This window comes from Mus musculus, chromosome X (assembly GCF_000001635.26).
Source record: "Mus musculus strain C57BL/6J chromosome X, GRCm38.p6 C57BL/6J".
Taxonomy (NCBI): Eukaryota; Metazoa; Chordata; class Mammalia; order Rodentia; family Muridae; genus Mus; species Mus musculus.
Window position 1 is genome coordinate 141,679,529 of NC_000086.7, and position 9,990 is coordinate 141,689,518.

Here is a 9,990-nt window from a genome sequence, read left to right on the forward strand (position 1 = left end):
AAAATGAAACCAAACAAACAAAAAAGTTACTGTATCATATACATAAAACTATCAAACCCTTTGTCTAACTTGATTTCGCAAGAACAACAAAGATAGAGGACAATTTCCCAAAAATTTATAAACAAAGAAACTGGATAATAGGTTAAATCAGTTAATAAAAGCCACACAAGTAATAGATAGATTTAGGACTTGAACACAAACCATGGCAATTCTTTTTTCCCATTACTTTATTTATTTACTCACTTTACATCCTGATTGAAGCTCCCCCTCTCCTCTCATATAGCCCTTTCCCCATACTTCCCTCTACTTCACCTCTGAGAAGGGAGAGGTCCCCCTGAGTACCAACCTACCCTGGAACCTCAAGTCACTGCAGAACTAGGTACATCCTCTTCCACCAAGGCCAGATAAGACAGCCCACTTAGGGGAGTAGAATCCACAGGCATGCAACAGACTTAGGATAATCCCCTGCTCCAGTTGTTGGTGGACCTGCATGAAGACCAAGATGCACATCTGCTACATATGAGCAGGGGACTGTGTTTAGCCCTTATGTGTTCTTTGGTTGGTCATTAGGTCTCTGGGATCCCTCAAGGGTCCATGTTAGTTGACTCTCTTTTTCTTCTTGTGGAGTCCCTATCCCATTTGGGTTCCTCAATTCTTCCCCCAACTCTTCCACAAGACTCTGTGCTCTGTCCAGTGTTTATCGATGGGTCTCTGCATTTGTTTCTGCTGGGTGGAGCTTCTCAGAGGGCAATTCTGCTAGGCTCCTGTCTATCAGTCTAGGCTGACAGATATAAACATAGCTGGAACTCCAAGGTAGTTGAAGGAGGAAAGCAGGGCTATAATGTGTCCCTACTGATCCTCTGAGGACAGCTTGGCACATCCCTTCCCCCCCCCCAAAAAAAAAGATGTCAGGATTGCATTCTTTTGTCTGTCAAACACAGGGCACCTGTGTATCCAGGCCAGAAGTGACAATATAGCTGTCAACAGTGTCTTCACATGTTGTATCATTATGACAAGGCTTTAACCAACAAAGAGTCATCACAGTCTCATAGTGTGTCCCTGTGAACTGTAGTCCCTGTGAACCCAATATCTGTGCAGTCACAGAAGTGTTTCCTCTATGCATAGATAGACCTCTATGGAGATATGTCTAACTGGCACATACATCAAGGTTGTCTTCACAGTGGTCTCCAAGGAACCTCTTTCCATAATGGCACTGTGTTCCAGGATGGAATCAATGGCTACTCCTGTTCCTGTGTGCCTGGATACCACAGTGGCAATTCTGAATCTGTCCACTTTTAAGTTGCTCAATGCTGCCATTCCCTTTCATGTGATCTTGAATCAATTACTTTTCTTTCAGCCAATTTTGTATGCTGGGTTACTTTTTTCAACTAAATCAATGACTTTCAAGCTGATAACCTTTGCAAAGATCCCTAGGCCTTTCCAGAATCTATCACATACTAATTCCAAATGATTGAGGGTAGGTGGTCAGTGCTAGAGATTAAACCGGGTATCTCAAGCATGCTAGGAAAACCTTGTACAACTAAACCATAATACAGATCTATAATTTCCAAATGTTTCTGATTCTTACCAGTCCTCATTTTGAGAAAAATGTAGCCCTTCAGACACAGAAGAATATACTCATTTTGTTGTTGGTGGTGGTTTTTTGGTTTTTTTGAGACAGGGTTTCTCTGTGTAGCCCTGTATGTCCTGGAACTCACTTTGTAGACCAGGCTGGCCTTGAACTCAGAAATCTGCTTGCCTCAGCCTCCCAAGTGCTGGGATTAAAGGTGTGCGCCACTACTGCCCAGCTAATACTCAATTTTCAAATCCTCATTTCCTGTGTTTACTTTCTCCTACAGTTGATCTGTATTTGAGGTGGTTACCTTTTCTACACACTCATTGAGCATCCATCGTCTTTTATTTTATGGAAGAATTCATATTCAAAAGAACTGTTTAAACTCATTAAGACATAGTTTTGGAGGATCTGGAGAAATGGCTCAATAATTAACAATGTGTACTGCTCTAGCACAAGATCCAAATTTGGTTCCTAGCATACACAGGCTGAACTCCTCACAAGTACCTGTAATTCCAACTTCAGGGTATCTAACTTCCTCTTCTAGTGTCTGAGAGTATTACACTCACATGTACAAACCCACATACACACACACACACACACACACACACACACTTCATTAAAAATAAAATCTTTAAAATGAAAAGAAAATATATTTGGGTGGCACTAGAAATATAGCTCAGTAACAGAGTTCTTAAGTAGCAACTCCTAGGCCTGGTTTTAAACACTACAAAAAAAATCAAAACAAAATTAGAAAAAAATATTTCTAACAAAAAAATGAATGTACTCTTCGTTTAGTAATTTAAAAGGTGTATTATATCACTTGTGAGCGAGTAATTGTAGTAACGACAGGTCAAAGCAAAAAGTTTAACATATAAAGGTATTTAAATTTTTATTTCAAAAAAGAAAAAAATAGCCTATTTAGGCTGTTTTACCACTGTGAAAAATGCCTGAGAAAAACAGTTTAACAAAATATAGGGTTTATTTTGTCCCATAGTGTCATAGATTACATTCCATGGTCAGATGGATTCATTGTTTCCTGGCCTTGATTAGGCAAAACATCGTGATAGAAGGGTATGAAAGAATGGATATATTCATTTCCTGGTTATCAGAAGGTAGAGAATTGAAGGCCTATACTGGTAGGCTTTCTTCTTTAGCTTTCTCTTTTTAATCCTTCTTCATCCCCAACCTGTTGGATGGTATCCTCCTTATTCAGGATGGGCTTTCCTTTTTTTTTTTTAGGACATTTTCTTTATTTACATTTCAAATATTACCCCCATTTCTCGTTTCCCCTACAAAAACCTCCTACCCCATAACCCCTCCCCCTGCTCACCAACCCACTCACTCCTGCTTCCCTGTCCTGGCATTCCCCTACACTGGGACATTGAGCCTTCACAGGACCAAGGGCCTCTCCTCCCACTGATGTCCAACAAAGCCATCCTTTGCTACATATGCAACTGGAGCCATGGGTCCCTCCATGTGTACTCTTTGGTTGGTGGTTTAGTCCTTGGGAGCTCTGGAGGGTCTGGTTGATTGATACTTTTGTTCCTCCGATGGAGTTGAAAACCTCTTCAGCTCCTTCAGTCCTTTCTCTAGCTCCTCCATGGGGAAGGGGAACCTTGTGCTCAGTCCAATGGTTGGCTGAGAGCATCAATCACTGTATTTGTCAGGCACTGGCAGAGCTACTCAGGAGACCGCTATATCAGGGTCTGTCAGCAAGCTCTTGTTGGCATTCACAATAGTGTCTGGTTTTGGTGGTTGTGTATGGGATGGATTCCCAGGTGGGACGGGCTTTCCTTAACACTTCCGCAGACACATCTAAAGATGTGCTTTACTAACATCGTAGTGATGAGGGATGTCTCAGTCCACCGAGGTTAGGAACCTAGATTAAACAATTTAATCTTGACTTTCCTTTCCTTTGTTCTTCTGAAAGTTTTTTCCTTCTTCTTTTATATTTATTTACCTTTTGGTTTATCTCTAAAACTCTCTGTAGTTGGTTAGCATTTTTATTAATATCCTTTATACACTTAAAGAGATTGCTAACCCACACAAGATAACATATTGAACATAGCTTAGAAAAGGGAACATCATGGAACAAGACATGGGTAGAGCTACAAAGACTTTGTGTGTGTCATCCTTTATTACTGAAAAAATGTATAAATTTTCATCAAAAGACACCATTATTTATAGGATCCATAATCAATTAAAAAAACACTGGGGAATATGTAATGATGCATACCAACAAAATCTGCATTCATTGTAAAATGTATCTTGATTTATAAGTGATAAAATGAGTGAGTCGTAGGGTTTTAAAAATTGTTGTGTTTGTTTTCTAAAAATTCTGCAGCAGTTTCATTGTGAACTGTTTTATTTTATGGCTGTAGGATAAACTAAACATCATAATGCAGTCCTTCATCTTTTTCTTTTCGATTCATCATAGGTACGGCTGGCAGCTGCCTTCGTCGCTTCAGTACCATGCCTTTCATGTTCTGCAACATTAACAACGTTTGTAACTTTGCTTCAAGAAATGACTATTCTTACTGGCTTTCCACCCCAGAGCCCATGCCAATGAACATGGAACCCCTGAAGGGACAGAGCATCCAGCCATTCATTAGTCGGTAAGGCACTGGTTTAGCTTTGACATTTACCAATTACCCCTTAGTTTAGCTAGTAAGAAATCAGTGTAAAATGGATAATCCATGATACTCACCCAAGTTAAGTATACAAGAGTGATTTTTAATATTCAACCCAACATTTTAGTTTGAACTATATTTCTTAGAGATCAGCTTTTGACTAAGCCCTATGCAAAATATTTTAATAAAAAGAGAACTCAGTCAAGTTATTATGCAAATATCCCCATGTATATTTCTTCTGGTTTTTACTAATTTGGGATGCATCCAGCTTAGACCAAGTGCTACAAAAGATCAAACTGGAAAAAAAAATGGAAAAAGTATAAGGAAAGGATGTTTAATCCTAAGTGAAGAAATCTGGAGATATATGTCTCAAAGAAATGTGTTTTGAACTGGTCTGTCTTTGGTAGATTGGTAAACAACTAGACACACATACAGTTTTAAAGGGAAAGTCATACTAAGGAAAGAAAATGAGAATGGGTAGTATATGAATGTATCTAGAATGTAGTATTTAAAGTTTTCATAGGAGAAAAGGTTAGAAGTTAGCTTGGGCACAGATAGCAGAATGATTTCACTGCCAATTTAAAGCTTGGAATTTATTTAGTGCATTATAATGAGTAGCACTACAAGCCCTCAACCAATATTTGGGATAAAGTTCAGGGAAGATTAAGGAGCTATCAGTGCACTTGAATTGTATAGTGACAGTCGTCAGGTCACACTGAACACTATTGCTATGGTCCTGAGGTAACTGGATTAGATCTTGCAATGGGAAACATGCATCCCATTATTGGAGTAAGCTAAAATTGGGAGTTGAAGTAATAGATGAGTTTTGGCATGCTTTTAACTAGGCCGGGTCCTAGCAAACACATAAGTAGATGCTCACAGTCAGCTATTGGATGGAGCACAGGGCCCCCAATGGAGGAGCTAGAGAAAGTATCCAAGGAGCTAAAGAGATCTGCAACCCTGTAGGTGCAACAACATTATGAACTAACCAGTACCCCGGAGCTCTTGACTCTAGCTGCATATGTATCAAAAGATGGCCTAGTTGGCCATCACTGGAAAGAGAGGCCCATTGGACACGCAAACTTTATATGTCCCAGTACAGGGGAATGCCAGGGCCAAAAAATGGGAATGGGTGGGTAGGGAAGTGGGGGGGGGGAGGGTATGGGGGACTTTTGGGATAGCATTCTAAATGTAATTGAGGAAAATACGTAATAATAAAAATATTAAAAAAATAAATAAATAAAGTAACAAATAGATGTTGGTACCATTAACGGAGATGTCCTGGTATTTTCCATATTGAATCAATCACTTGAGCATATTAGATAGTGCTATTTTCATTGTGAGCCTGATGCAAGGTTCTAGTAACCACAAGGAATGAATCATTCATTACTGATATTGACTACAAAGATGTAACCTAGTTTGGCTTATTTGCAAAATCATTGTTTCCTTTGTAGCATAGCTACCTAAATCTCTCTCTCTCTCTCTCTCTCTCTCTCTCTCTCTCTCTCTCTCTGTGTGTGTGTGTGTGTGTGTGTGTGAGAGAGAGAGAGAGAGAAAGAGAGAGAGAGAGAGAGAGAGAGAGAGAGAGAGAGAGAGAGACATATAGCATGCAAGTGTGTGAGGGAGTTTTTTTCAGTTTCAACTTTATGGAGTAAGAGTTTCCATAATATATAATGAATTGTGTAGACAAATTTTGCTAAATTGACCTCCATTATGTTTCAAGATGTCCCCTCATGTTCTTTATTAAAGTTTTGATATGTTCATTAACATGTATTCTGTGGCTGTTTTTACTTACTTTGTCATTTTTAACCACATCTCCGACTGCCTGGGCACCTGCCCAGCTGTTTTGGGTTTGTTGTACTTACCCAAATATGGCCAAATGGCTAATAAATGTCTTTGGCAGAACAATAGTGGGTGGATATTGAGAAAATATCTGCTTTTTGTCTTTTCCAGTTTACTAGACATTCTTCTTACCACAATAATAGCATTACTAAGTGTCTACCTCAAGTTGGGCCCTTTGACAGCAAGTATGTAGAACACACTAAGCCAAACTCCTACATCAATTATCACATTTACTACAGCAAGTGTGAATGCAAATTTATGTCACAATGGAAAATAAAAATGCAATAGCTGTAATTCTACAATGTACTGAAAGGCTTACAGTTTTTGCTTATAAATGCATTATGCTTGAGAAAAGAGAGTTCTTATGCAAAAAAAAAAAGATTGTCAAAGTGCATTTTTCTCCTCTTCTAATCACTGAAAACAGTTGTCAAGGGCCTCCATAATAGGAAGGTTTCTGAAGAAGAGCAATTGCTGTTTTCTACGCCCTCACTCTGTAATTCATATCCTCTCCCCCTTTCCTTTACCAGATGTGCAGTGTGTGAGGCGCCAGCTGTGGTGATCGCTGTTCACAGCCAGACTATTCAGATTCCACACTGTCCTCAGGGGTGGGACTCTCTGTGGATTGGCTATTCCTTCATGATGGTATGAAACACCCATCTTCCCTTTTCTCATCACAGCTGACCTTCTATATAAGTACATTTCTCACAACTTGAACCATCACTGTCACTTGCATAGTAATAAAAAGCTGGAATCTTAAATAACCTCTGTCCAAGCACAGTGCTCTCCCACCCGCATTTTCTAGAGTCAGTTTTTATAATATGCCCTTTGCTTTTGTTGACTGTTTTTGATGCAGATACAGTTCTCTTACCTTTACTCATAGTCAAATTCATTGCATTCTAATTTGTGGCCAGGTTAGGTATATATTATTGAATAATCACTATAATAGTATATCACATATGTGTTGTTGAACATTTTCCTTATCTTTTCAGCATACAAGTGCAGGAGCAGAAGGCTCTGGCCAAGCCCTAGCCTCTCCTGGCTCCTGTTTGGAAGAATTTCGTTCCGCTCCCTTCATCGAATGTCATGGGCGAGGGACATGCAATTACTATGCCAATTCGTACAGCTTTTGGCTGGCCACTGTTGATATGTCAGACATGTTCAAGTAAGTTCCTTATGGCTTTAGTTGAAATCTAAATGTTTCTTCATAGATACTAGGAAAGAGAGATTCTATTAATGGGTTGTTTACCCCTAGTAAATTTTAGGAATTTGTTGGAGCAAGTTTTTGAGTCTTACCTCGTTCTCCACATGTAACTAACTTGTAATACAAACTTTACTTTGTCTTGTAACTGTCGTTACAGGTGGCTTAGTATTAGCCTTTCAATACCAAAAACAGTCAGGAGTTGGGATACTAAAGTGATACCATCTCAAGAAGTGAAACTATAATGTATAGGAACTTATAACATAATTTTTGTGAATGTTTTTGGGCACATCACCTGAGTCTTTGAGGGATGAAATAACACATAACTCTGAATATTTCAATCTCTTTAAGTTTGTCTTTATTTTTATGTATTGCTTTTTTCTTGGTATTTTTATTTAAAATCGTATTACGTATTGCTCATAAACTGGCTAAACTTCTCCCATACTATAATATTAAGAATGGTTAAAAAATACAAAGAAACAAATACATAAAAATAACAGTAGTGGGGACAATGGTCACAAAAAATACATGTGACGATATAGAGAATGAAGTTTAAATATATTGTGGAGTATTATTCTGCCATAAAGTATTAAATTATATATGAAACTAATGAACATGATATTCAAAATAAGCCATACTTAGACAAATATCCATATTTTCTCTCTTATTCCTGGACTCTGGGTTTTACACACACACACATATATGCACACATGTATGCAAATGAAGTGAAAGCAAGATTGTCTGGGAAAAGGGAAAAGGAAAGGGACTATGGGAATGATAGAGAGAAAGGGAAGGGAATGGGGGATGAAGTTATATTGTAAGTTTTCTTTATGGAACACATCACTACATGCAATGAATGCAAGGCAACAAAATTTTTGTTGCATACCTGTGATCAGTAGTAGATATTAAGCCATAGCAATCAATGTATATTAAGAGATTAAGGGCAAACGTGATATTGCTCAGCAGGTTAAGACACTTGCCCCTAAGCCCCACTTAGTTATGTGCCTTGGACCCACACAGTACAAGGAAGAGAGCAACTTCTACAACTTGTTCTGACCTTTACATACATGCTGTGACAGGTATACTTGGACATACTGACAGGCAGATAGACAGACAAGCATTTTAAAATGAAAACATACACTTAAGTCCCTTGTAAAGCTGTTTAACAGGAGGAGAATGTCTAAATATGAATTCATCCCTATAATAGAATTTAGGTAGCAAAAATGGAAACACAAACCTGATTGTTTCATTTTTTTTTTATTTCCTAGCAAACCTCAGTCAGAAACCCTGAAAGCAGGAGACTTGAGGACGCGTATTAGCCGATGTCAAGTATGCATGAAGAGGACATAACTTGTTGAAGAGTTCCTTGTGTTTTTTTTAATGTGATTATATATATATACATACATAAACTATTATATGTGATTCCCAGGATGCAATGTCTCACTCACTCTCCCCACCTTTACCACTGCTCCCACCAATGGTGCTAATATCCTCTATGACGAAGAGAACATGCTGACTAGCAACCATGAAGATTCAGATGTACCTCAGCAATGTGCCAGAGCAAGGGCTCCATCCTTCCTTATGAAAGCAATAGGAAAGTGACTATACTTCTGGGGCTCCAATAAATTCCTTCAAGGATTGTAAGGCGAAGTTCATATGCTTTGCCTAGTTACTGAAATGGCACATCAAAAATTCAATGAAGAGAAGAGTTATACTGAGTAAAAGTACTGAGTGCGGTTTGAGGAAGTATTCTTTTTCATGGTGCTACTAATCCTAATGTACCACAGGATTTTAATAAAAGAGTGTTCATCTTACTTTGCTTTGTAAGTAAAAGAAATGTGTATATGCTGTAAACAACCTCTTAGTTCAAAATGTTGAGTCATTTAGATGTGATCTGGCATAAACCCTACTTTACTGAAAAATCTATGAAATCTTACTCTATAGACAGCAAGATATACATGTGAGAAAATGTATCCTTTCATCGAGTTATTACTGAAAGCAAATTAATTGGGAGTTTTTAAAAAAAAATTTAAGTAACTTTGACCAGAATTTTAGTGGTTCATATAAAACTTATCAAATTATCATATCCAATGAAGCAATCTCTTATTTTATGTCTTGTTTTACTTAATCCTGACAGTTTTGAGAAAAAAAATACCAAATTAATTAATAATTCTTATTATTCTGGTGCTATGCAAGAATTATTCTCCTGTGGGCTCATTTGTGTAAGAAGACAGTATTTGCTTAGTCTTCTCCCTTCAATTAGAAAAAGCCAATGGACTTTTAAAACCTTTATATTTTAAACATTTTTATTAAGAATAGTCATAGGATACCTTATTTTCTTAACTGTCATCTTCTCACTGAATTTTTTTTAATTTACCAGTATCAACTTAATTAAAGATATATGTTATAATTATGGTTCATTGTCTCTTTCTTTAGCATAAGAATAAAACCATGTTCATTTACATTGGTACATCAATTATTTCTTTCTCAGGCAATTGGTTCCTGTGTCTTTGTTCATTATAAAGCAGAAAACATATAGTAAGGGAAACTTTTTCCCACGGGGAAAAATAAACTAATGGAAGATGCTCTTGAAGTACAAAATTTCTTGATAATGTGGTATCGGTGGATATTAAAGAACAAGTTTGTGTTTAGGAAAGAGTTCATTAATAATGCTTAAATTAAATTAGTGAGCTAATATCCCTAATAAATAAGAATGAACCACATGTAGCTCCCAAAAACAAACA

At 37.6% G+C, this 9,990-nt stretch overlaps 1 protein-coding gene across 5 annotated transcripts in view; it reads left to right on the forward strand.

Annotated features, from left to right (window-relative positions):
* The window catches only part of Col4a5 (collagen, type IV, alpha 5), a 213,867-nt gene extending 204,159 nt beyond the window's left edge, over positions 1-9,708 (forward strand). For 3 of the 5 annotated variants that reach the window (XM_006528696.3, XM_006528697.4, XM_017318372.2), the window contains 4 exons: positions 4,014-4,191; positions 6,576-6,690; positions 7,038-7,210; positions 8,515-9,708. In XM_006528696.3, coding sequence (XP_006528759.1) covers positions 4,014-4,191; positions 6,576-6,690; positions 7,038-7,210; positions 8,515-8,596 — 548 coding nt within the window. In that variant the 3' untranslated portion in view covers positions 8,597-9,708. The remainder of the gene's footprint in view (positions 1-4,013; positions 4,192-6,575; positions 6,691-7,037; positions 7,211-8,514) is intronic. The other 2 variants (NM_001163155.1, NM_007736.4) reach the window with 1 other exon arrangement.
* Positions 9,709-9,990: the final 282 nt, after the last annotated feature.